This window comes from Syngnathus typhle, linkage group LG8 (assembly GCF_033458585.1).
Source record: "Syngnathus typhle isolate RoL2023-S1 ecotype Sweden linkage group LG8, RoL_Styp_1.0, whole genome shotgun sequence".
NCBI classification, from domain to species: Eukaryota; Metazoa; Chordata; class Actinopteri; order Syngnathiformes; family Syngnathidae; genus Syngnathus; species Syngnathus typhle.
This window is the reverse complement of record NC_083745.1, coordinates 7,999,327-8,025,865: the sequence shown is the minus strand read 5'-3', so window position 1 is coordinate 8,025,865 and position 26,539 is coordinate 7,999,327. Positions and strand designations below refer to the sequence as shown.

Here is a 26,539-nt window from a genome sequence, read left to right as displayed (position 1 = left end):
TGTCTCATGAGCAGCAAGGAGAAAGATTACCAGGGCGATAATGAGATCAGATTCAAGGTACCAGAAGACAATTCCCAACATCCATCAAAGTGACTCCCATTTTTACTTCATCACAACACATAATAACCTCATTGACTGCATGCTTCCTTCAGGGTTATAACAGTGAGCACATTAAATACTCACACAACTATCCAGCAATATGAAGCAAATTCATGTTTTCAGTCCATAGTCAGCAAAAGCTTTTCTTGCAATAAATCATTCATCCCTACATTATAAATGACACCATCTTCCCCCATCTTCCAGCCTTGCTCCCAAGTGCAGAACTGTCCAAGCTATAAATAAAACTAAGTGGAACGTTCTTGCCCTGTCTCTAACTCTCTCATCCAGCCGTATTGCTGCACACTGTGCTCCAGTTCAACATTTGCGACAATAGGAGCATCAGCCTGCCTCCACCTGGCTTCCAGAGCCCAAATATATATCTAAATGATTCACATGTGCACGAGACTGCGCATGTGCGCTGATATTTTTACGACATCACAAAACCAAATGACAACAAAGGCTGCTACGCACAGCCTAACATCAATGCAGAGGATGGTGAGTTTGAAGTCAAATAAATAAACAGCCCTGGATTTGAAGAAGCTGGAGACTCACATGTGTTCCTGAGTCGGACAGAAGGTTTGTCCTTTATCCATGGATTTGTTGGCTCCCATTGTCAGCTACCTTCGCTCCCCCCACCTGCGCCTGCACTTCAGCCGCTGTCCACATCCACCTGCTCCCTCGAAAAGTCCCTCTTCCGTTTGCGCTGATCCTTGCAGCAAGCAGAAGTGAGCGCCAGCACTGCAGAGAATGACCTCGTCCAGGTCCTCGCATCAAATCACCGGATGATTAAATGCTCGTCAATTTATGCATAGCGTCTCTCAGCCTCAGCTCCCGCACAATGAGGACATGATTCTTTTCATTTGTAAACTGATGCTGAAGAATGAAAGTACAAGGATAGACTAATCCAAAAACGATGACAATCCAAATGGCAATCCAGCTTTCTTGTTGTAATGCATGTGCGATACCTCTATTTGAGCTGTGATGCTGCACACATTGCCTCCTCCCCCTTCCTTTCCCTTTGACGCCCCTCACAGAAGCAGCAGACGCCTGCGCCTTTAAAAAGACAAGCAGCCTATTTTTCTAGACGACTAACAGCCATCCAGGGGGGGGGGGGGGGGGGGAATCAAACAATAGAAATCCCTAAGAGACACAGTTGCTTCCTTTTGAAGCATCCTTGAGAAATGATGCCTCATGCTTTTTTGCCTTTCTTCCACACATTCATGTATCATCCAAAATCTGTATGAAAAAATACTTTATGCATCTATTTCACACAGTTACTGATATATCTGGAGTAAACAAAAGGGCTCAGACACAATGCAAGTGATTTGATTAGAGTCTAGCCCACTTCCGCAGGCCAGTAATTTTATACCAGTAGGCACATAAATCCAAATCTATTATTTCAGCAGACCTCAAGTTGGGCCACTCAGAATTCAGATAAAAATCCATCCATCCATTTTTTCATGACTTATCTTCACTCAATTTGCTAACCCTGAACCCGTCACAACGCACATATAGACAAAGAGAATTTAGTTTCAGAATTCAAAAAAAATGTGAATGAGAGGCTTAATTACATTTAATTTTCTAAATATTCCTGTATGCTGCTCTAATTTATTTGACTCCTTTGCCAAATTTGAATGATAGGCCAGTAATGTGCTTCAACCCATTTTAAGACATCTGCTATACAACAAGTCACATGGGATGAAATAGGAGCAGAAAGAAGGTTCAGAAAGTTCCTATTGATTGTCCAAGGAGCAATGAGAACAAGGGGGCTCTGAAATTTAAGGAGGATGAGTCAGTTGTGCATTCATGACAAGTTGTGAAGGAACTGCCTGCAGCACTTGAAAATATGAATGATGATATATTGACTGAAAAATGGAAACTCTTCAGTTCCACTACACAGCATGCAACATAGCAGAAGGTTTTGTTTTTTTGCTTGAGGGGAGGTGGGGGGTGGCTTGCATGTAGACCATCCATGGATGTTCAGGGAATATGAACATGATTCTCCTCTCAAAAGGGCCTAATGGTCGATTTTCAACAGCCAGAGGGAACAAGAGAAAATGCCACCCCCTCACACCAGCCCACATGCTAAAGCAAAAGTATTGATTGGCACAGCCAGTTTCATGTTCAAAGCATGCAACAAAAAAAGCATTTACTTGTGTGATGTGCTATTCATGAATGAGCTTCTTTTTTTTCTGAGTCTCACTTTAACCTCATATACAAATCAGAGAAAGCCATCAAATATTCAACGCACTTTGGAAGTAAAAAATAAAGCAGTGACAGCTTCTTCTGAAAAATTTATAACATGTGAAATCAAGGTCACTACGAGCAGCATTAAAAAGACCCTTGCCACATAGGATTGTAATGAAAAGGCTTCTAAACAAATAGCGAAGACGTTTACATTTGGTCTAAGGCTAAATAAAGTAAATATAACCACATAGACTTAATCTATTTGTGACAAAATGTGCATAAAATTAGTGTGTAACTCCAAAGTTAATAAATTGATAATAATATGTATGTACTATGTTACGTGATTGCATTGTATAGTAAGGTATAGTATGAGTGTCACAAGAGTGGAGAGAGTCCATCTGGTGGAGATAAAAAAAAAAACACTACACTGTATCGTGCAGGAAGATACGAGAGAGCTAAAAGGAGTACAGAGCACTATTTGTGTTGCAGGTTAAAAGCTCTGAGCTCCTAAATTGAAATTGTGCATTTGTGAGAGTGTTGATGTGTGTTTGCAAGTACTAACCCAACAAACAATATTTTAGGATATGGTATATTTAGCATTTTTATCAGATCCTACTATGTGATAGTTATAATATCAGATAAAAATCTTAATTGTGCAAGAAATAAGTACATAAGCTTGTTGGAATGAAGACCATCAAGGATCTTATCAAGTGAGAAAAAAATCATTAAAAAATTATGTTATTGCAAATCAACACCATCTTTTTTAAACTGTATTTTTACTGATTATGATGTATAATATTGTTGGTGTTTTTCTTTTCTTTTCAAGAATGAACACTTTTAAAGCAGATTTGATTTCTCCTGATCAGCGGATCAGCTGGCTAATTTTCATCAAGCAGGCTAAAAGGACTAGTGTCACACTTGGGTACGACTACCATCTGATCTGAAAGCACACTTGAGAAAAAAAAACCAGCTTAACCCACATTTACCAACACAAACAAACAAGTTTGTAACTCTCATACGGAGCAAAGTAACAATTTCAGGAAAAAATTATACCTTAGAAGAAGGTGGCAAGGTGCAGAGGTTGGGTAGGGGTCATCACTCCGATGACTGGATGGCACAGAAGGGGAGGCAGGAGCTGGAGGAAGAAGAGATTGGAGGGGAGATGCAAGTGGCGTCTTCTCTGGTGAAGGGGACGCAGGCGGAGGAGTGGGGCGCTCAGAAAGGGGAGTGGATGGGAGGTGTCGGGGTGAACTTATGGGGAAGGGAGCGCTCCTCTCTGAGTGCTCAGTGAGGGGAGATCTGTGGGAGGTGGAACACAGAACATCACCAGAAGTAATACAGACTTACCTCACCATACCTCAGTATTGACTTGAAGAATGCCAAGCTTGCTCAAACTATCCCAAATATGGCTTTGAATTACAATTGCATGCAGTTGAAGATCCTTCTCCGCCTGACATGTTAGTTAGTGTGCGCTTGGTCGTAATTGACCACCTGGAGGAATGGATTTGGCACTGGTCCAGGTTCATCTTATCAGGGTTGCCAGGCTCTAATCTGACGGGCAATGCGATGGACGACCGTGCAGCTGTTACCACTTGGGACAGGCCTGCTGCTTAGCTCTAAAAATATTCCAGGGAGTCTGCAGAACTAAAGCATGTTTTGGGTAATGGAGCAGGCAAGCATCCCAGCGATATTTAGCCCCAATCATTCATTATAATTTTAATTGAACTTTTAAGAAGTTCTGGATTTGTGTTTAACTACAACAAAGTGAGTGGCAACTTTCTGCAATCCGCACAGTGTGCTCTGACAAGAACAAGGTTTTAAATGTTTCGGATTGAAGAAATAGACATACTGGTTCATCCTACACATTTGGAGCTTTAAATATTGTCATTGTCAAATGATGAATTCAAAAAAATCCTACAACTCTTCAATGTAATTTGTCTAAATCCTTTAAATGCCAAAGTCTATTGTGCATGCTAGGAATAGACAAAACCAAGTCACAACATGGTGTCATATAATCTGCTTGTGGCTCCAAAGTCAGGCACAAGAATGCAAATTAAACTGGACATTGATTCTTTTTAGTGTATAAATATCCGCTGACATGGTGACTTAAACAGCGGGCCCGTCTCTACTTTGACCCAGATGAAATTCCAAATAAGCGTCACAAAAGAGAGCAACATGTGCTCCTTCTCAGTGTAAAACATAGTTGAACTTTTACTAACACCTGGAGACAGCCTGGCTGTCAGAACACGTTTAGTTATGTGGATTGCTGGGAAACAAATATGAGGGAAAGAAAACACATTTCTTAACTTAATGTCATAACATAAACAAATTTATCACCAGGCCTAAAACCTTAGAAATAAATCCCTTGCGCGTGATTATCTACTTCACTTGTGGCATTGGAGCCATATGGACTTACAGTTACCATGGCAACCAATCTATTTACAGTTCATTGCACCATTAGCTCAATCGTGTGTCAAATGAAATCACGTGAGGAAGGTGAAACGTGTAAATGTGTGAGTCATTTCAACTCTTTATCGCCTTATCTTTCTACTTGATCTACCCCTCTACCGAGTTAGCTACCTATCCACCATATGTTATGTCCACCTGGAGTTACTTAACCACGTACACACAGACACACAAGAAGGCCAGTTACTTTAAAACCAACTCACCCATATTTCTGCCATGGATATAGTCGAATATTAAGGCTAATTAAATGGATGGGAAAAAGCTTCTGTCCAGTTCCAGACCACTTGACAGCGTCCCTTCTCGTCACTGGCTCAATCTAAGCGCCGAGTCACTCATGCATGCACATGCTGCTCAAGTGTTTGTCCTGAACTCTGGCTTTTGTTCAACTGTCTGCTGTGTGCAAATGACTTCAGAGGGCCCAAGTACAAGAGGGCAGGCTGGGGCTGGACAGAAACGGAAGGGAGGGAGGGGACGTGCCTGCATGCTTGGGGCGGGGAAAACACGCTCACACAGGAGCCGCGGATTATGTGCTCTATTCTCTGCAATATTAAATAGAATTTTTGGTAGCTTCAAAATTGCTGTTACTGGAACACTAATGTTATCGTCTAAAAAAATAATAATAACTACATATGAGGACTGGTGGGCCAATAAAATAAACATTAAACCAAATATGCCAGCCTACCTCAGTTTGGGGTCAATTATAAAATCTGATTGAACAACTGTGAAATGATTCGAGGACCTCTGCAATGCTTCTCCATTTAAGTCCGGCTGATGGCGGTAATGCCCATGTCATTCTGTTGACAACTGTCAAACAAATTACTCAGACCAAATATTTGTGGCCAGCAGCAGGGACAAGGTATGTGCTTTGACTGACAGGCAACAAAGGCTCTTCTGGAATGTCAGACGGCTGCTGTAGCAGCATTGATGGGAGAGTCACTTATAAAAGCTCCTGAAAAGACAGTCATGTGACTGATGGACACGTTATCCTGATTATTATCGTTATTCAATCTGAGCTGGAGCCAGCCAACATAATACGGCACCACTGTGAATGACAATCTTCATTCATTTCAGACAACAGATATTAGTCAACTCGTGAGACAGCCCAATAACAGAATAATAGATAATAGATGAAAAGCAGCATATAACAATTGGCAAAAAAAAAAAAAACTAAAATCAAGCCCTAAAGATCACAATGATGATCATTTAAATGGCTTCTTGGTCGTGAATTACATACATGTGACTTTCTATCCATTTTCAGAGTGTAAAAGTTTGGATGCTCTGATACTTACCCAATTTTTTGCAGCACCCAAGCAGGATCGACTATTTCCGTGCTTTCCTCGACTGGGTTTTCAGGGTTGTCTTCTGGAGGTTCACCGTTTGGTGTTATTTTCTGACTTTGTTCCGAAGATCCCTTCTCCACCGTGTTCTCGTTGAGTTCCGCAAGCTCATGTGGTGAAATTGCTCTACTACTTGTCGGGTACTCTTCTAAGCGCTCCTCTTCTTTCTGGACAATTTCTGCTACCTCCCGCTTCAGCTCGTGGACCTCGTCCAGATGCTCCTCAAGATCCACTTCAGGATGTAGCGTTGTGATGTCTGTTTGCTCCTGAGATGTTAGCTCTGACCCCAGAGGAGCAGCTCCCTCTTCAGTAGGAGTGAGAAACTCTTGTTGAGGAGACTCCAGAGATGGAAGGGGTCTGGGGGAAGAAAACAAAAATGAGGAGAAAACAATTTAATTTTACACATCATGCATGAGGAACGACTAAATGACAAATATGTTGTCTGAGTTGTCTGTTTGTTTGTCTTGCTGGTGGTATTGTGTCAAATTGTGCATGCTGTGCGAAAGAGGAGGAAAAGTCCCATTCTACTCGAGGAGATGTCGCAGCTGATGTCATCCTTTTACTATAAAGGGCCGCTTTACTTCCATTAGGCCCCGACATCTGACCTCAGCTCCAGTCAACACAAAGTGTAGCTGTGTACTTACCTCCTCATTCATATTCATTGGAAGCCTGTTTTCTTCAATAAAACTCTGCACACGTGTTTAATGTGTTGTGCAGCTACACAAGACTGCAAAAAACATTTTAAGCAACAAATAGCTCTGAAGACATTTGTTTTATATTGTGCAGAAATCATTAGGTGTGCTTCATTTTGTGTTGGATTTTTTTTCCAGGGGGGTTAAGTTAAGTAATGAGAAGAAAAAAAAAAAAACCAAAAAATAAAATCTTTGATAGTAATTAGAAATTTCTGTTCACTTATCGCCAAAAGATAATGCATGTCCCTTGCGGAATATAAACATATTTCAACTCCGCATGCCCTTTCGTTTACCTTGTAATTTCTGTGCCCTCTTGTTCAGTCTGAGGATTGGAAGCAGCTTCTCTGAGAGCTGTTATCCAGTTTGTGTCTGGTTTCTGTGTCGTGAGTCCAACAGAATTGTTTGTCACATGGGAGGCCACTGTGTCTGCACACGCGTGTGAAAAGGCAGGAGGGTGCACCACATCATCAGCCGGTGGAGTGGGCAGGCAGATGTGACTGGGAAATTCCTCAGTTTGGGAGAGCACTGCCTGAGAGAGGATTTTATCCCTCTGTAATGAAAAACTGGGTGTGTCTGTGGCAACTATGGCTTGTGGATTGCTCCTTGTGTCATTGTCTTTTTCCACTGTTCTCAAAAGCTCAGCAGATGACGGGTCTTCATCTTGAGGAACCACAAGTCCATTCTCCTTAGTCGCTTTATTGTCTAGAACTTGAAACTCACATGTTGCCTTTTCTGGGAAGTGTGCATTTTCTTCATCTAAAGCCTCCTTGTTTTCCCCTGCAGTCTCTTCCACCACATGAGGTCCTTTTATGGGGGTTTGTGTTACTGAACCATTTTGTATGGCTGAACTTTGATTGGAGCATTGCGACTCAAGAGACTCACATATTGTATCCGGGATATTAGACTTCTCACTTTGACTCTGTTTTCTTTTCATAACACTGTGATCTTTTTCAACAGGACTGAATGTTTTTCCTTGTATCTTGGCATTTTTGTTTTCACTCGGACTAACATCTGTGTCACGTTCGTGACTATCTGGGCTTTCTTTTTCTGCAACGGATAATCCCGAGTCATCTAATAAAGATACGGCAGAAACAGCGTTGCTAGTGAAAGCCAGATGATTCCCTCGTCGCTCTCCAAATGATTCTGATTGGTCGCTTTCTGTCTTACCTGTACTATTCAGAAATTCATTGCGATGCATTGAATCTGTTCCTGAGGGAGGAACAATTCTTTCAACTCCTGAATTTATCTGTGATTCCTTCTTTTCAACTTTCTCTCCCGCCACTTGTTTGGTGATACTGCTGTCTTCTCTAGGTAACTCGCCCTGACCTTCTGATGGTTCAAAAGATTCACTGTCCCCTCCTGCTAGGTCTGCCACGACAGAAATTGACATTGGAATCGGCTTAAGTTGGCTGTTAGTCCTTTCTCCTTCTTCAAATGTTTCTGGCAATCCATCTGTGGAATAATTGGAGGTGAAATCTTGCTGCGGTTGCTTCTGTCGCTGAGCCAAACAGTTCAGTTCAGGATTTGAACTCAAATCTGTTGATGTGTCCCTGTTGGCCTTCAATGTTTCTGCTATCGTTTGATGCAAATACTGATCAGAATCATCATAAAGATCATTTTGCATTTCTGCTTCCAAATTGTTCACCATATTTGATTCAGTATCTTGGATGTGAAATTTACATTCCAGGTCTCCAGTTCCTTCTTGAGTGTCTTTATCCAACTCTTGATTCTGTTGTGTTGTCACATTTCCTATTTGCAGTTCATCACAGCCTTCTGTTTCCTTTCGATTGTCATCGAGTGACGCAGACGTTTTTTCATCCATGTTCTTTTTCTCCTTGAGTTGGCAGGGTTCAGTGTCCTCGCACTCCCCACTGGTCTTGTTAGAGCTGAGTGGGCAGATGTCATTTATGAGGTCAGGTGTTGCTTTTGTAATTCTATTAATTGAGTCATCATTTACCACTATACACTCTGGTTGTTTTTCCTCTTGCAAAGGTGCCATTTTGTAATCTTCCTGTATCATTTTCGATCCTCCGTGTTCCTGATCAGCTTCTAAAGACATACATGTCTTAGTACTGTCATATTCAGCGTTAGCATTATCAATTCCTTCAGACGGAGAGACTTCAAACTCATCAACAACGTCCGAGTCACTTGACAAAAGACCTTGCAGCATTGACATGGAATTACTGGGACATTGATCGCGAACAGGAATCGACTGCCCAGTGGCTATCATCTCTGAAACTACTGGTTCAACCTTTATTGGGTCAGCAGGAGCCACAGACTTTGAGTCTTTCCTACATTTGTTCGGCTCTGTGCTAACTAGTGCGTGAGAGGGCGGTTGATCAAACTCAGCAGGAGGCTCACCACTGAGGTCTCTGTATTTTGTCTGAAGAGAGACTGCGCGAGTCAACATTGCAGTTTCAGTATTAGAAATGTTATCAAGATCGATGGAAAGCTCGGGAGACTCCGTGAAGACATCTCCTGTTGGCTTGAAGGCAGCATTATTGACAGAATTTGAACTTTCTCTTTCTTCGACCACAATGGCTTCATTTTTCATCCCCTCTGTGATGTCACACTTGATTGGTTCCTTGCTGTCCTTTTTTATCTCAAGTGGGTTTATATCTTTTGCCGTTAACGTCGGATCCGTTTTTTCATCTGGTTGTTCACTGGTTGACTTTTCTCTTTGCTCCTCCTTTGTTGATTTATTAACTTCATTCTTGGTGAGATCTATAGGCACTTCAGCGCTTTTTGCTGGTTCGGAAGCAGCACCTGCAGGAAGTATGGCTTTATCGAGACAGTCACGATGTTCTGCACAATCAAGATTTCTCTCAGTTGGCTTTTTTCTGTCTTCAACTGATGGCTTGTTCTCCGTATTCTTGGAGCTATCTTGTGGATCCAAAAGAACGTCATTCTCGGACATTGGTGTGGCTTCATCCTTGGTAAAAGTGACATCACAGCTGGTTTCTGGCTTCTCTAAGCTCAGGAAGTCTGGATAAATATAGCTGGCCTCAACAACTGGATGGTACAAACTCTCATGTACCGTCAACGGAGGCAAAGAAGCATATTTCAAAGCCGGCGTTGCCATGTTCGTCACCTCTGTCATGACACTCCGATCTTCTTTCACACTGTCCACAAAGCGAACTCTGTTGCTGCCTCCAATTTTATCACGAGTAGACTTACCCACACTACCGGATGGGTTCTCTTGAATCTCAACTTCTTTCTCTGTAGGCGTGGATTCGGGTGTGCTTCTTTCAAGTTGAACCTGTTGATCGTTGCTGGTAGAAGTGAGTGAGGTCTCTGTGATGGCCGACGCCTCACAAGTTGTTCCTGAACAAGGTGGCTCCTCAGAATTCAAATTGTGCTGGCTGCTGGCTCCATTTTGTGTCTTGCTTTGTTGGTTAGAAAGTGGCAAAGGTGAAAATGCTGCAGTGAGCTCCTCCTTCGTGCACAGGCTGTCTGTGCCGGTAATGTCCGTCTCACCGCTTCTCGGTGACTTCACACATGACACTGCAACATCATTGGGTGGACACGGCTTTTTCTCAGCTTCTCTAGCAGCCCCCTCTGGAAGGCTGAATAAACTGCACACAGCCACTCCTGCTCCCTCCGGTCCTGCAGCGCTATCATTCAGATGATCAGCACTAGCAACTATCCCATGGGGAAGATGAATAAAATTGCCTTCTAACCCGAGTGGCTCCTTTTCTCCGTCGCCCTCTTCTGCCGGAGAAATCGCTGCCTCTGTCTCCATCTGTCCTTTTGAGCAACTCTCAGCCGAAGTGTGTGGCATTTCGCTGCTGCTGCTGCTTTCCTCACTAGCAGGGAAACTAAGTGAGCAACAGACAGATGAAAGCTGAACACTATTATCCAAGAGTATCTTAATTTCTTCGTTTCCCTCCGGGTGTCTTTCTGCTTCTGCTTTCCCAATGCCTGCGATAGCTTTTGTAGCTACTCCCTCCCATGAATCACAGCTCACGCTTTCCCCCTCACTTTTTATCACTTCTCGCATCGTGGGTGTTGTCAGTGGCAACGCAGCAGCCTCCACTAAAGCATCTTCAATGGCTCTCTCCACGCAACGCTCTCCCACATAAGATGAGCTCTCCGTTTTCTGTATCTGTGCTTCAGTGCAAACGATATCCTCACGTGATTGATTTTCTGAAGCCTTATCAGCGCTAGCTTGGACAAGCTTATCAATGACTTTATGTTGTGCGCTCTGTGGAATATTGCCAGTGTTGTTCATTTTGTCACACTGCGCATCCATTACATTTATGTTGTCAGGTTGATTAGCATGTGAAAGAACAGAATTGGATGCAGAACCGGCCAAGTCAATAAAATGACCCTGTTGGCTATGAGTAGATGACTGGGAGGGGCTTGGTGTTCCCTTGCGACAAAAGCCATCATGAGGCTGTGATCCAAACATCATAGTCTCTCTGGATGGCACTGAAGATGCAATTGGTTCAGATTGACAGTGATTCCCTGTATTTATAAGTGGAACCGCCTCTAATCCCTTCCCGGCTTGTCCTGGCGTCCTATCCTCCACTTCAGTCCTTTTCTTTTTCTTGTGCTTCTTTTTGTCTTTCTTTTTCATCCTTTTATTGTGTGCAGGATCATCCAGTGCATCGCTTGAAGAAATCATTTGTGTGTCATCATCACCATGACTGGGATTGTCTGATCTTGCATGCTTTGTCTGCAATTCCTCCAATATATTTTTGTCCAAGTTACTTGGATTTAAAGTACATGTAGGAATCTGTTTTGCAGTATTTATTTGGACACACTCTTCATTTCTATCTAGGTCTTCCTCCACAATGTCGCTATTAAAATCCTTTGTGTTAACATCTCCGGTGAGTCTGTTACAATCATCATACTCTTTTGTTGCCTCTTCTGGTTCAGGGTTTTCTATTCCAAGTATGTAGTCCCTGAAACTAAACATAACTGTATCCATCTGGCTGCTCCCTGTCTCACTGTTTCCATGTGGATTTCTGTTTATAAACTCGCTGTTACTATGTCCAGACTGGTCTGCAACTTGAGGCAGTGATGATGACTCAGCACACATTGTAATCGTTGCTTCTCCAGTTTTCCTATCCCCTTCTTCAACTTTTTCATGCTTGGTGCTGATGGGCTCTTTGAGATGAGAACCGCTCAGTGAGGCCATTTGTTCCTCACATTCCTGAAAGGCTTCCAGAAGCTCCTGGTCGAGAAGCGCACATGAAGGAAGGGTCAAGTGTTGGCCATCTGGGTGAGGTGTGGCAATGGGTTCAGGTGACGGTGGGGCATCTGCGAGGAGTGGGTCGTCGCCATTAGGCCTGAGACGAACGAGGGTAGGGTGACATAGTTAAGAGTGTGGACTTTCAGACACGCAGCTGCTCATTCCATGATGCCACACAACTCCGTTTGTGGTCGACAAGTCTCAAGCATTGCACTCACACGTGCACGCACAATGCAACATTAGTGCCTACCACCAGCTGTTTCAAAACAGTTGGTTGCCAATAAATAACAGCACTTCATTCTAGATATGAAATTTTTTTATATTTAAATGTTACAGGGTGAAAATGACTAAGGGTGCACAAATCAATCACTGATGAACGCAATGACACTGCAAAACAAAACACTAAGCTGAATAATACAACAGTTAGACCACAGCGGAACCCGGTTAAGCCATTCTACACAATGTTGTGGGATCATCTGAATCTCTGTATTTTGGCAGAGATCCATTTGACAGATAAGGTACCTTTCTCTTTATCATGACCATAATGAATAAACTCACTGGAAGCAACATTAGGTACATTCACACAATTAAAAAAATAGTTTTATCAAATATTCAGACCTTATATCTATAATAATCTTTTTCTTTATTGACACCAATTAATTTAACAGTGATTGTTGTTATGATGGTACGGCTACTTCTTTTCGTTCAAATTAATATTAATTCACCACAAGCATCAAGGAGACTCATTTGACGGAACAAATGCCATACAGCAAAGACCATTATATCCAAGCATAAACATAACATTGCATTGTTATCTTGCAACACTCCATGCACTCTGATTATATTATTCATCACCCAAGTCCAATCAATACCTGCTATCTAGAACTACCAGAGGACTGACTTCCATGTGATGTTGCAAGCCAGCCAGCAGGGGGTTCACCTGCTCATATGCAGTTCCTGCTTTGCTAGTCTGAAGCCTGTCAACACAAGCCCGGGACATGCGCTCATACATGTTCATACAGAGGGGAAAAGAAAGAAAGGCCTTGTGACCTTTACTTGATATGAGGTACAGATCTGCACCCACATATAAATTATATAGCGGAGGAAGTTTTCATTTTATATGATTGTTACTTGGATTTATGTATGGTTATGCAAATTAGGAGAGCTGGTGTGAGTCATTTGTTTAGATGATACAGAATGTGTATGAGTGCTGATGTAATTTTATCCTAATTATCCAAATTTGGAAAAGAGGCCCAAATATGTTACAAGAGGGTTTTTTTTTTCTAATAAACTTTTACAGTGTAAATGTGATCATGAAAGTGTAACCTGCATAAACATTATTTTCCATTTTGCACTCACCCGAGTGAGGACTCCCAAATGTTAAGGTCACTGCTAAAATCTAGACTGGGCAGCAGGTCGTGGGGAAACTCCAGTTCCTCTTGCTCCGCCGGGGCTTCTGCCGTATCCCCGCTCTCTTCCAAACCGGCGATGACCGGAACATCTAGGAGCACTGGCTGGGGCAGCACATCAGCATTCTTCTGCGTTTCAGGCTGTAAGGGAGAAAAATGGACTAATGAAGAGCTACGAACACAGGTATAAGACAGCATTCCTCGGGGTTTGGTTGTTTTAATACTCACAAATTCACCTATTGACATTTTTTTGTGTGGAGACTATCTCTAGCTATTCACAGAAAAACTGTGGAAATGCATTTTTCATGCATTTACCGAAATGTTCTAAGACACTGCTAAGTTGCTCTCATTTGAAGAAATAAATTCGTTAATAAATAATGTAAGGGCTGAGAGTATCACCATCATAAAAGAGTGATACTCATTTTAAATCATGTGTATGGTTTCACTTGAACAAGGCAACCAAATATTATGTCACCTTTTGTGTAAAGCAATACACCTGAAAAACTATGTTCTGGGGCTCCCCCTACAGATGCAGGGTGTGTGTGTGTGTGTGTTTTTTTAACCCACCGCATGTAAATAAACTTCATTTGATCAAGTTCATCTGTTAAAACTGATGATAAGGCAAAAACAACATCATCATGTCCTGACAATCTTTTTGACCACTAAAGTCTAAATAATGACAGAAGTGTTATTCTGCTCTATAAATGGACCATCCCTGTTTACATCTGTGCCAAATCCCTTTAACGTGTTTGCATCTTGCAGAAAAAGAACAAACACCTGCAGCAGCTTCAATGCAAACAAAGATGAGCAAATTACTCCACCCATGTGTTAGGAAACACAATAAAGCCTTGTGTGTATCGCCTGCAGAGATGTACAGCTAGTATTTACCAGTAACTGATAGTCCACTACACCTTCCCAGTTTGCTTTTATTAAAAAAAAAAAAAAGAAAAGCACCACACCTCTATTGAAGTCAACATGACATTTAAACGAGTACTTTAATCAAACAAAAGTGACATAATTACAGCACCCTGTTTTATCCACGAGTGGAAAAACACTTGTCATCGTGGCAAATTTATTGTTTTAAGAGTAGAAGTCACATTTAGTGGAAAATCCCAGAGTTGACGAGATTTTTTTTACCTTTAATGTTTTTATTTTGAGGAAATTGCTGGAGTGACTATTTACACTACCAGCAGCTATCTAAATGACACAAGTACAACACTTGGTAATGTGTGATGTAAACAACCTGTGTTTCAGGTACACAAAGGTCTCTCACCTTCATCACGTTGCCATCTCTGAGGTGGCGTTGAAGTCAACAAATGCAAATATGCATTTCGGTTAAGGTGTGGTGAGGCGACTAGCGTCACCTGACCATAATTAATTCTGTTTGTGCCAAGTTATGTCTGATTACAAAACTGCATGTCAGAATTTTACATTTTTAATTATGATCGTCCATCAACCATCTATTGACTACTTGTACTGTTTTCCTGCACCCAACAGAGTTGATTAGAAACTACTACTTATGAGAACCAGCAGTGCACACAACAGCCTAAAACTACATGATTAAAAACCGAGGCTAAGGTAGATTTCTAAATATGGCACCCAATAACACGTCCGGTGAGTTTGCGTTGCTGATGCGACTTAAAGTCTCATCAGTCTTACAGAAGAGCAGCTAATGTCACAAGTTGTAACTGTCCACTCAGCACTATGAAAGGCACAGACAAGGTGACTGCAACACAAACAGCCCTTTAATTCCATCTACAGTACTGGATGAAACTATTTAATTGCTTGTTGAGATAATCCTAAACACACAAACAACAAAACATTTCATTTGAACCAAACTGAAAGCAAATAACAACGCAATATGTCATTGGCACTGTGTAAACAAATGTCATGTTTCACATGTGACCTTAGTAAAAACAGGCCTTTATTTGCGCACTAGACGCAAACAGATCCTTGAAAATAGAACCCATTAAAGTGAAAAGTTTGATGATGTACTTACTCAATAATTTGCAGGATTCCGCTCTGTCTCTATAATGTACACACTGTACTCATGCCGCTTCTGTTTTGGAAGACACAAACATACTGCAACACATGCAGCCGCTCTCCTTTTTCTCTCCTTGACTCGGTCTTTTGGAAAACACCAGCTCCTCCTTCTCTTATTTTCTGCCCGCCTCCTCCCTTCTAAATTTCCAGTGCGCCTCCTCAACCCTGCTGCTGAATCACTTGGCTGACAACAGGGGAGGGCCGGGAACTCTCCTCCCCCTTCCAACTGAGCACTCTTCCTCCTCCCTCCTTCTCCCACTTCTGTTTCTCCTCCCCCCCATCCTCCCTTGCTGCAGTTTGTCATGCACTGTCTGACAAACTATGAGAGGTTCTGCAGGTGAATATTGGGAATTAGGCCAAGGGGCAAACCTGTGGTGCCCGCCCCCAGCCCCCCCAGGAGAGGATCAAGTTGCACTGCAAGATGCTTTTAGTACACACACTCACACACACACGATAATTTAGGTCCATTATCTCATGTCCTAATTGGCTTTGTTTGAACGTGACATCACGACAACACCATTTCCCTAATCAATACACTAAAACGCGTCATTGGGGATTCTCAGGTAAATTAATTAAATACATTTATACTATTCAACTATTATCATTTTTATCATTGTGACAGCATGAAAAAAAAAATATTACTGAAGGAGCAAATCGCAGATTATTTAACGTTTGACATATTTTACTTGACGCAGGCCGAAATTTCTGAAGCATGAAACAGCATTATTTTTGAGAGAGTACTTTTGGGAACTTTTATTTTGTACCTCTGCAAGCAAAGCTGATGAAGTATCTTCACTCAACACAAAACCCCCATGCTTTTTATTTTAGTACCTGCAAGGGTTCGCTGTGATTTTCTTGGGGTGGAAACAGAACAACATGTTCAGGAGTGCCCTCTTCTGGCTGAAAGTACAAAATTAGTGTGGTTCAAGATTTTTGGGAGGAGAGGAAGCTCTGCTGACATTATTAGTCAAGTCAAGTTTATTAGTAAAAGTATGCATTCTTGTTTTCCCTAGCACACCATGTAAAATACAATTGTGTGGGGCCCTCGAGTGTTTAAGAGGCCCGTTTGCATTAATCTCATCAGGATAATCCAGAATTCCAATTGCAGGGTTTGAGTCACATGTGGGTACGTTTCTTTAGCTACAATTATGCATCCTTCCAAAGCAGCGTGACAAAACACATAGGAGTACGACAGTAAATTTAGTCTTGAAATATCTACCGACATTTAACAAATTGATACTTCACAAAGGCACAAAATCTTTTGCTTTCATTTGCAATAGTATTAATGTTGGAGTATTAAAGAGTAACTTAATAGTAGAAGATATAATGGAATTTGCATCATTATTACTATTATTAGTCGTAGAAGTAGGCTCAAGTTAAAGTTTTCTGAAGTGGGGGTAGTGGTAGTAGAATTATTGGTATTACTCGTAGGACTCGTAGTATTTGTATTGGTAGTATTAGAGGGAGTAGTGCTAAGCATGACAGCAAACGCATCTCTTGCGTGTGTCTTACCAAAGCCTCAGTCGTGCTGCTCTCGTTCCCCATGTCTCATCAGGCCGAGCGACACAAGGACCCTCCGGGCCTTCTCAGGCTCAACACAGCGAGACAAAACGTGCAGACGAGCTGAGGTCCCTCAGTGAACGCCTTTTCCACAGGATTAGAGCAGTAGACAGAGAATGGAATGTGTGAATGAATGCACATGTAGTTTTAGAGATTAGAAAATTGGGATGGAGCCGACTACTAGCTCAGGGCAAAGTGCAACCTTAACAACCCTCAGTACAATCTGGAAGCCAGAGGAACATGTGCAATTATACAAAAACATACATTGAGGAGAGTTCTTCTGCACTGCATTAAAAATAAAATGCCTTGACTAAGTGAGTATGTGTATGTGTGCAAGAATATTGGCTTGGTCAGTATTCTGTATTGCAACTCTGTAGCCCCGCAGGGAGGCTTATTTGCGCACGGCTGATACTAGTACTTAAAAGTGCGCATGCACAATTAGAAAGCATTGACCTGGATATGCTACATTTTATAAATAGATACAATGCCTTATGACTGTTTCCTCCCAGTTTTGTGAACGCTTCATAATTAGAAGTATAACAAAAGCACAATCTCATGGGAGCTAATGCTATAGCAGTGACGACAATATTTCCTTTTATAGAATCACTGACATATTACTGAATATTTTTCTTGTTAACTGTCAGAAAGGAGCCTCATTGACCTTGGCCAAATTCCCTGAGATACTGCATTTGTCTAAATTTTATTATATTGTATTTGGGCCTTTAGATGGTAGTGAGTGCATATTATTATTATTAATAGGAACATTACACAGTTATAAAGTGTGTTTATTCTGTGGCGTGGCAACACTTCTCCGCTCTAGCCTGCTTGCTATTTGGATAAAAGGGGTGTAATTTCAGCCGCCACGGCAACGTAATTGTGTTCGCACTTTAAGTAGTGGTTGCATTTCACAGCTTTTTTTCCACGACGAAAAGCACAACAGTTATATATCGGATGATGGCCGCTGTCATAACTGACCATTCGAGATGAACTCCAAACATGGCATTTACTGTCCTGTATGTTAGCCCTTCACTTGTGTACCTCTAAACACTTCTATTTATAACAATATTCTCAAAGTACAATATTGTTTATAAGCGTAATAATAAACATTATGCATGGTAGTAATAAAATGAAATTAAATTCCCATTGCATCGACAACAACTGAGATAAATCAGTCCACATTTTACCTTAATATCTTCCTCATACTTCCTAAAGTGTAAAGCACGGAGACCAAAGAGCAGCAGTTTGCTACTCACCGTCGTTAAGAAGAAATGATGTCCCCTGAATCCCCTTCAAGCTTGCACGAGCTTCCCAAGTCTGTTTACAGTCTGACTAAAGTTCTGTCGTCTCCTGTGTGGAGCCTCAGTTTCTCTGATGCTATTTTTGCATCCCACGTGGGGTGAGCAGGTGGGGAGCAGGCGCTAAAGGGGGTTGATGGGTGGCCTGAGGTGAATGCTGGACCGAAGGAGGAGAGTAATGGGGTCCGAGGGGAGGGAGGGGACAGAACCGGAGCTGAGGTGAAAGGTTTACCACTGGAAATTATTATCCAATCTCACCTAATTGCAGCAAAAGAATATTATTTACAACACGCTGTGCGTCTTCTATCTTTGCCAGCGACATATAATGACATGCAGAACAATTTCACAAAAGTGGCAATCTATTTTATCTATTTATCTATTACATCTATTTTATTAACAAAAGAGTGTCAATTTGCCAAGCAAGCCATAAAAACATGGAATCGTCCTCCGCAGCACCATCTCCCTCACTCACCATCTTCTTTCTTTGACTTTAAAATGACTGCCATCTATTCTCTCACAGATATTGACACAGCAGCTTTGTCCGCAATTTACCTGTCTTGGTGAAATTCCGATGCAGCCCCCCATCCTGTATTCCATGTCCTCTTCTGGTGAAGTGACTCTGGCGCTACAAGGCTTGCAAAGCACCTTCCTGCAGAACTGCATCCTCGTCGCTCCTCAGCATTGCCAGGGCAGCAAGAGCTTTGAAAACGTGCGCATCGAAGTGACTCGATGTTGCATTGCCTGTGGTGCATCTGTGACATTATTTCAAGCCATGGTTGTATATAAAAATAAAAATAAATCGATATTACATAAGGAATCCTCCCATGAGCGGAAGATGGGAAGTGATGCTTTTCAGCCTCGGGTGCATCGAATCCTCGCATCAAATGAAGAGAGGCACACTGTGGCACGGCTGTGGAGGCAAATTAAAGGGGGGGGGGGGGGCAGAGTAAGCAGAATAAAGGGTGCATGTCCCTTTAAATGCTCCAAGAAGCAGCAGACAGTATTTCAAACTTGGGTTGGGAGTTTAGAGTAGGGATTCAAACTAGTGTTAGGGTTTTGAAAGTCTGTCCCTCCAGGTCATTGAGGTGTTCCACATGTCGCCCCATTATAAACTTGGAAATATCTCAGTCAACCACAAATTAAATGGACGGTAGGTGGCGCTGTAATAAAAGTTGTAGAGCCACAAATGCGCTCGTCTGTAATGACGTTTACCTTGCCATGGCAACCACAAGGGTCCCAAATCACTTTCAGATGCTCGCATTTGAAAAAGGTGCGTAGTTTTTTGTTTGTTTTGCTAATTTTGTTTCATACATTAAAAATTGTTTGTAAAGGGCATATCAAAAAGTACAATATTATTTTAATACGTGTATTTTCTGTGCTAATCACTGTATTATAAGAATTCCGCTAGATTGATATCATTTTTTTCCCCCCAATTCATTTTTAAATCGCTTCAATTGCTTGTGCATGATGTCCATACAGTCTGTTGGCATTCAAATTAAATATTAGAAGTTGAATTGAAATAAATTTTGTTCTAAATACTCAGTGTATCAAAGTGTTCAATCATTCAATGCAATTTACCCCTACATTGCTCTCCTCAAATGTGACAATTTAGGCCAAAATTATTGCTGCATACTGAATATATTTTCTTTCTTCTAATGCTGATTCCAGGTGATGAGAGGAATTTCTTTCATTTTATTTCTGAGGATAGGCGATAGACTGGTCACATGGATTAACTAATCCCTTCATGACCCTGCCGCGCTAAAGAACCGACTGAGCCGTAGTACACTTTTAGGCTCTTCTGTGCACCTTTGCAGTCAGGTAGCGTAGGTTTTGTTTCAACATGGGGGAGCTGAGGTCATCTACACCCCCACTTCACTTGGATCTGAACAACTTTGACACTGTCGATGCAGAAAATAGCAGGTATGTTTTAACAAGCCCTCGCTCCTTGGAGTCCTGTGCACGACTTGGCATCAAACCTGTTGCTCTTCTGATGAAATCGCTGAATGACTTATTGTCTGAGCAGTGTGACTTGCCTTTAGAAGAAGTCAAAGTTATGCATGAATCCTATGACAGGCAGAGAAGGACGCTTCTGCAAATGTGCCGAAATGAGAGGGAGCGGATTATCCGGCAGGTTACCAGGTGGCCGAGCACTAAGAAAATCTCAAGCCGGGAGACGAGACATGACACCAAGCTAAAGGATGACATCATTATTGATAAGACAACAGCTCCTATTCCATATGCAGATCTCTGTATTAGGCACAAATGTGTGAGTAAGACATCCTGCTCTGCTGCAGGAGAACCAGACAGGAACACAATCTGCAGCCTAGGTGACCTCAGACACTATCCGGATATCCAAATAAAACTACAAAGGCTCACTGAAGACATTCGGAGGGAAATGCGTGTGCCAATATCGCAGACCGACCGCAAGATTGCAGCTCTCATGCTGATAAAACACCAGGAAGAGGAGGACCGCCTCAGTCATAGGCAGTGGAGGGACGAGGAGCGAGAGGAGGCCCGCAGGCAGGAGGAGGTCCGGCAGGCGCAGGCAGAGAAAAGGAGGATGCAGAAGCTGATGCAGAGTGTGCAATGCTGGCATGAGGAGCTGGAGGCCCGCAGGAGGCTGAGAGCACGTCGGGAAGAAGAGAGAGCAAAACAGCTCAAAAGGGAGGTGATGCTGCAAGAGGAGCGATGGAAGAGGCTGAAGGAGCAGGTGGAGGCACAGCGGAGAGGACAGATGGAAGCTGCGCAAAAGGATGCACAGGTGAGGAGATTCTGCCAGGAGAACATGCTGAAAGAAATGGAGAAGGTGGACAAAAGGCAGCGAGACAAGGAAAGACAGGCCGCTATGGAGAGGGAGCAGAGAGCAAGGAGGAGAAAATTGCGGCTGGAGAAGAAGGAGAAGAAGCGTCTCCAGCAGGAAAACAGAAAGGAGCTGCGACACCACATCCTCCTAAAACAGCAAGTGGAAAAACAGATGGAGGATGAGGAGACACGTCTGAGGGATGCACTTGATAGGAAGATGCGGCGTTTACGTGTGAAACACGCTCGTGACGTGGAGACTCGGCTGCTGGAGCTGCAGGAACGGGCTGCCCGGGAGGAGAAGCAGATGCTGAGGACGCAACTCAGGGCCAAGCTGCACAGCATCCAGCAGCACACGCACAAACATCTCCTGGTCCAGCTGAGTCAGCAGCGCGTGCAGAGAGCCACTGAGCACACGTGGGCGCAGCAAAGGAAAAGAGCTCAGCAAACGCATCAGCACAACAAACTCAGGCGGCTGCGTCACCGACGACTACAAGAGAGCCTGCAGAGAGAGGAGGAAGCGGTGAGAAAGGTCAGGGAGAGCAGCGTCGCCATCAAGGAGAGGAGGAGTGAGAGGCTGCTCCGAGAGCGCGAACACGCACGGCAGGAAGCGCACAAGCAGGCCATGGCGTCGTTTCAGTTGAGGGAGCGAACGAGGCAGCAGACACAAAGTCGCTCGTTTGCTCAGATGGCTCAGGAAGCTCAGCTGGCCGCCTCCATCAGTCGCATGAACCTCTGAAATGACATCTTCACACACGCTAGCAAAATCCAACTTGCTAGGTTTTCCACTGTAGTGTATTTTTAACCACATCCATCTTCTGTCAGTGACAGTTATGTTACTACAGGAAAGGATAATTACAGGAAATGCTGTTTCTATAATTGTCAAATCTTTCTGGTTTGCTGTCATTCGCGCTAGTTCCTGCAATGTGGTGTGTACGATTATTACATTCTAATATGCGGCCTTTTTTTTTTTTTTTTTTTAATAAATCAAATGCAAAAATGTAAACGTTTCCTCATGCTTTACTCATACTTGGATACAAACTGTTACATCATTGTGCCACGTGGGATAGCAATGTTGAAGTTACATTTACACAAATGTGCTGGTAAGCATCAAAAATATTTTTCTACAGATCTTTTGTTATTTCAAACTCGATGAAAAAGTGCAACTTGTTCATAAAGGGTTTTGATTGGACAATTTAAAAATAAATTGTGCTTACAGACAGTGTGGTTATGGACAGATAAAACCTGATGTCATAGCAGTGCCTCAAAGCACCTACAATAATGTAGTGAAAATAATTGGCAGGGCTACAGAGCAAGTAACCATAAATCTCTTTGCAGTAATGTCTGGGGTGCTCTATTTAAATTTTGGACTTTTTTATTAATGTACCTTAGGCAATGGCGGAGCTAGAGGGGTGCAGGGTTGGCAATGCCCCCCGACCCCTGTTAAATATGATTGGACCCCCAGAAGTCAGACACCACATAATCAACTTTTGGGTCTTTTCTGATTTTTTTTTCATCATGTCCACGTCCCCGTGCGGAACATATGATGAATCTTTATCAGCGTTTTTTTATTTTTATTTGCTTTGCAGACCACCTGAGATATCCATGGGCCAGCTACAGCCCCCACCCAATAAAAAAAAAAAAAAAACTAGCTCCGCCAGTGACTTTAAGAATGAATCCACATTTTGTCAGTCATTAGCGCCATCTGGTGGTACATTAACCCATTTGTCCCCAAGACAAAAATCATGCATGTGACCAGCATCCAGATTCTTACCCTTTACATTCTCAGGATAGATGTGATATCCTGAAATGCAGTCTTTGATTTCTGGCATGTCAGTTTGGTGACAGCTTCAGTCAAGATTCACATTCTGAGTCATTTCTAACTATACAAATGCTCAGGTTCGACTATAGAGTCCTTCCTCCTCAGTCATCGTGAAGCCCCACAGCCAGCAACACAGGAAGGCCAACTCCGAGAACAAGAGTGACGCTCTCCTTAAGGCCTAAGTGGCTCTGCTGCTTGGGCTGACTGTGACTGTTACCGCTGATGATGTCGGGAAGAACGTGCACCGTGGCCACAAAGAGGAAGGTCCCACCCGAGAAAAGCATACCGACACCCGTTGCACTGAGCTGGTTTTGAGATGACGAGCAAGTCTGTTGGCAACAAAACACATTTCCAATCAATGTAGCAGTCTGTTGTAGAATGTCAGAGGGAGAAGAACTGGTTTGGGCTCTATTACCGCGTGCAGTATGAAGTATGTCGCAATGGCAACAATTGGTGCTGCAGCTGAGAAGGCCAACAAATGTCCTTGGATGGACTTCTTTTCCAGTCCCGCATGTATCAGAAAGGCAACTAAACCAAAAGCTGCAGGAGCCTAATAGACAAGGGTGAATATTTTCTGTCAATGTAATTGAAATACAGCCATGTCTGCTCACAGTTCACTATTCACATGTTGGCATTTTTTGTTAGCTATTTATTGAAGAGAAGACAAAAAAAAACATACCTATTAATGTATTTTGTGCTTTTTCTATAACATCATACAACATAGCACCAAAGTACTAGCTAATAGGAAAGTAGTAAGCGTGTCATGTTGAATTGATAGATCCTGACTTTAGATCTTTGTTTGTACCAATGGTGGCGTTAACTCAGTAAATCTAAACTATAGCATAAACTTTAAATTAGCAAAATAATTGCCAACAAACAACAGTAAATATCAGACCCACTAAACATTGCATATTGTTTTATGTCTGTCACTGTTATGTACGTATTTACTTGCGTGTTCTCGCTACACTCTGTCGACTCGACGCTTATGGAGCTTTTCACATGCAAGCTGATTTCATGCATTCATATTTCGAGTGTCACTTGAAATGTACATGAAAATGGAGTCTTTGTTAGGCTGCATTCCACGATGTTGTAAAGTCTCTGACAAGAAACTTCTAACAAGCGCGAGGCAAAATGGGCTTCCTTGACTACCCGAAGGTGCAGTTATGTGACACCACAGAACAATGGCAGTCCACAAAGTTGCACCAAAGGACTATGTCGGCTTTATATATTTTTAACAACTTATTTTTAATAACTTCAGCCATGAAGCATTCGTTACAAGTTATGCAAAGAAGTATATATTTGTGTTCGTATATATAATCTCATCATGACGTTTGGTTCACAAGGTCAAACCAAACATTAAGTAAAATCAGGTTTGACTACTTTCCTCAAACAAAGCTGTTGTTTAACTGTCACTCGAGGATTTAAGAATTGAACCTTGTGAGCTCGCTACGAGTGGGATTGTTGTACAATTCCACAACAGTCCTGAATGCTGCATACATTTTCATTGTGATAATCTCACCTTGTGTAGAATCACAGCTAAAAACACAATGACTTGCACTGTCACCTGGCCCGTGGCTACCACTGCACCCAAAGCGAATCCATCAGCTATTTGTAATGGAAAACACAAAAAGCAGCAAACGTTCAGAGGGTGCTGACCGCCAAGGCCAACATTTATTCTAAGTTTATTTACTTAGTTCTGTTTGTGCTGGATATCAAACCTGAGGCATGAAATTAAACAACCATGTGAAACTTCTATCTGTCTCTTTGTGAAACTATAAAAGCGGTGTCCACATTATACAAATCAATATGGAAGACAGAATCCACCAGTCCATAATTTGTGTCTATATTTACCTTAAGTATAGCCTTTAACAGACGATCTCTAGTACAAAATGACTTCAATTGCATGCTACACATTCCCTCAAAACATTACATGTCGGTCGGTGCTGTTGGAAACGCGGTAATATTTTACGACCGCTTTTTAACGTGCGACTCACCAGTTGAGACTCACCGCAAAGGTTTACGAGAGCACAAAAAGTACACGTAGTGACTCGCATGAGGTCATTACTTTGTGATGGCCCTTTGCCCTCGTGTACTGAAATGTGAGATGTGTCAGAGGCAAACAAATGTTAATATTGCTGTTTTACCTGCGGCATGAATAACCAGCCCCAGTGTGGCTGTGATGGCGTCGCTGTTGGGATTTGTCTGTCCTGAAATGACAAAATACATTCAATATGGTGATTGTGCCAATGACATGCAAGTCACACAGTGACCTGCATTTAAAACCTAAAATCTGAGTATGATGAAGGCAAAGTGGTGAATTACATTCATAAAGTCACTAGTGATTCTGAACAGCCGTGTACTATGCACGTTACAGTTGCAAGGTGGATCAAGTCAGGTTCGTCCCCATATTTGCCGCCACTGAATTCTGCCAAATTCAAATGTCAACTTACCACACATGGCAAAGTAACTCGCCAGCTGATCCACCACAAACATGAAGGTGAAGCCCAACGTCAAAGACAATCCTATATACAGCTGAGGTGAGGGGGAGCTTTCTCTGGAGGTTTTGTTCAGAGCAGAAGCTGCAGAAGATAGAGATACCAAATAAAGCCATATGCATGAAAAGACATGGGCCGTATTAGATGATAATAACCATTGTGGTGTGTCCAGGACTGTTGCATTAAGCCCACTCCTTCAGGGATAGTGATTGCAAGGGCTGTTCCACACAAGAAGCCTGCACCCAGAATGGAGACAAAGTGCAGGCTTCTCTGCAAAAAAAAAACACAAGCGTATTTTTAACTTTAAAGCCACGAAAAGGGACAATTTTGACCCGAATGTCCATATAAGGACACAAGTCAACACACGTTTGTTTTGTCGCCGTACTAGCAAAAAAAAACTGGGAAAATGCGTCTTTTTTGTAGCGTGACTTACCTCCGAAAGTCGAAACAACAGAGGGATGAATCCGAGTAAGAAAGAACCGACAAACATTGCAACTGATATTAAAGTAATGCTCAACCCTCCGTCCATTTCGTCGACTTGATTTTAAGAGGGGTATTTTTGTCACGAGCAGTGTCCTAGATTTTTGTCTTGCATCATTTGACACGACGACGTGCGTTCACGGGTCCATCATTTGTTATAAAACACGTTTTTCTTCTATTTTCATCTTCCACGTCGAGACTCCGTCTGTGACCGCCCTGCTACTGCTGAGCCGGCTGCAGTAGCACGGGATGAAAACATTTTTTTTTTAACCCTTTCGAGAACGCATCTTGGAATGCATTTAACGTTACAATTTGCACTAGTTAAGGTACAGCTAAAATATAGTACTCGATTTGTCCTCCAACGACAAAGCAAAATTTGTTTGTGTTTTTGTGTGTGCTCTTGCTGGTTACGTGATTGTGTTTGAAAATATGAAGCATATGTGCATCACCTTCTATAGTATTCTATTGGAGAAAGAAAAAAAAAACCTTGAAAACGGTTTTCTGCAGAGGTAATCAAAATAAATAATCGTGTTTAAAACTATTTGTTACTATTAACTATTAACTTGGAAAACTGAAAAATTATATAAAATAAAATTAATTATTGTTCATTTGTAAAGGCTGCATTACAATATTTCTTTCTTGACTGATGCTGGAATAT

General features: G+C 42.2%; 3 protein-coding genes across 7 annotated transcripts in view; 1 reads left to right on the top strand and 2 right to left on the bottom strand.

The window, feature by feature from the left end:
- tacc2 (transforming, acidic coiled-coil containing protein 2) overlaps positions 1-18,333 on the bottom strand; it is a 31,321-nt gene extending 12,988 nt beyond the window's left edge. For 3 of the 5 annotated variants that reach the window (XM_061284569.1, XM_061284570.1, XM_061284572.1), the window contains exons 1-8: positions 18,244-18,333; positions 16,943-17,074; positions 16,262-16,330; positions 13,338-13,528; positions 12,851-12,955; positions 7,075-12,075; positions 6,042-6,446; positions 3,340-3,585 (exon numbers count right to left, since the gene is read on the bottom strand). In XM_061284569.1, the coding sequence (XP_061140553.1) occupies positions 3,340-3,585; positions 6,042-6,446; positions 7,075-12,075; positions 12,851-12,955; positions 13,338-13,528; positions 16,262-16,330; positions 16,943-16,975 (6,050 nt within the window). In that variant the 5' untranslated portion in view covers positions 16,976-17,074; positions 18,244-18,333. Of the gene's footprint in view, positions 1-3,339; positions 3,586-6,041; positions 6,447-7,074; positions 12,076-12,850; positions 12,956-13,337; positions 13,529-15,386; positions 15,589-16,261; positions 16,331-16,942; positions 17,075-18,243 lie in introns of those variants that run through there. The other 2 variants (XM_061284571.1, XM_061284573.1) reach the window with 2 other exon arrangements.
- Positions 18,334-20,125: 1,792 nt separating this feature from the next.
- On the top strand, positions 20,126-21,823 carry LOC133157917 (coiled-coil domain-containing protein 177). The gene has a single exon (XM_061284581.1). The coding sequence runs from the start codon at positions 20,126-20,128 to the stop codon at positions 21,821-21,823; it is 1,698 nt and encodes a 565-aa protein (XP_061140565.1).
- A 263-nt stretch (positions 21,824-22,086) lies between these two features.
- LOC133157920 (zinc transporter ZIP9) lies at positions 22,087-26,146 on the bottom strand. Its single transcript, XM_061284588.1, has 7 exons — positions 25,835-26,146; positions 25,557-25,671; positions 25,357-25,485; positions 25,051-25,113; positions 24,426-24,511; positions 23,322-23,456; positions 22,087-23,235 (listed from the first exon to the last, which is right to left on the bottom strand). The coding sequence occupies exons 1-7, from the start codon at positions 25,928-25,930 to the stop codon at positions 23,008-23,010; spliced, it is 852 nt and encodes a 283-aa protein (XP_061140572.1). The 5' UTR covers positions 25,931-26,146; the 3' UTR covers positions 22,087-23,007.
- Positions 26,147-26,539: the final 393 nt, after the last annotated feature.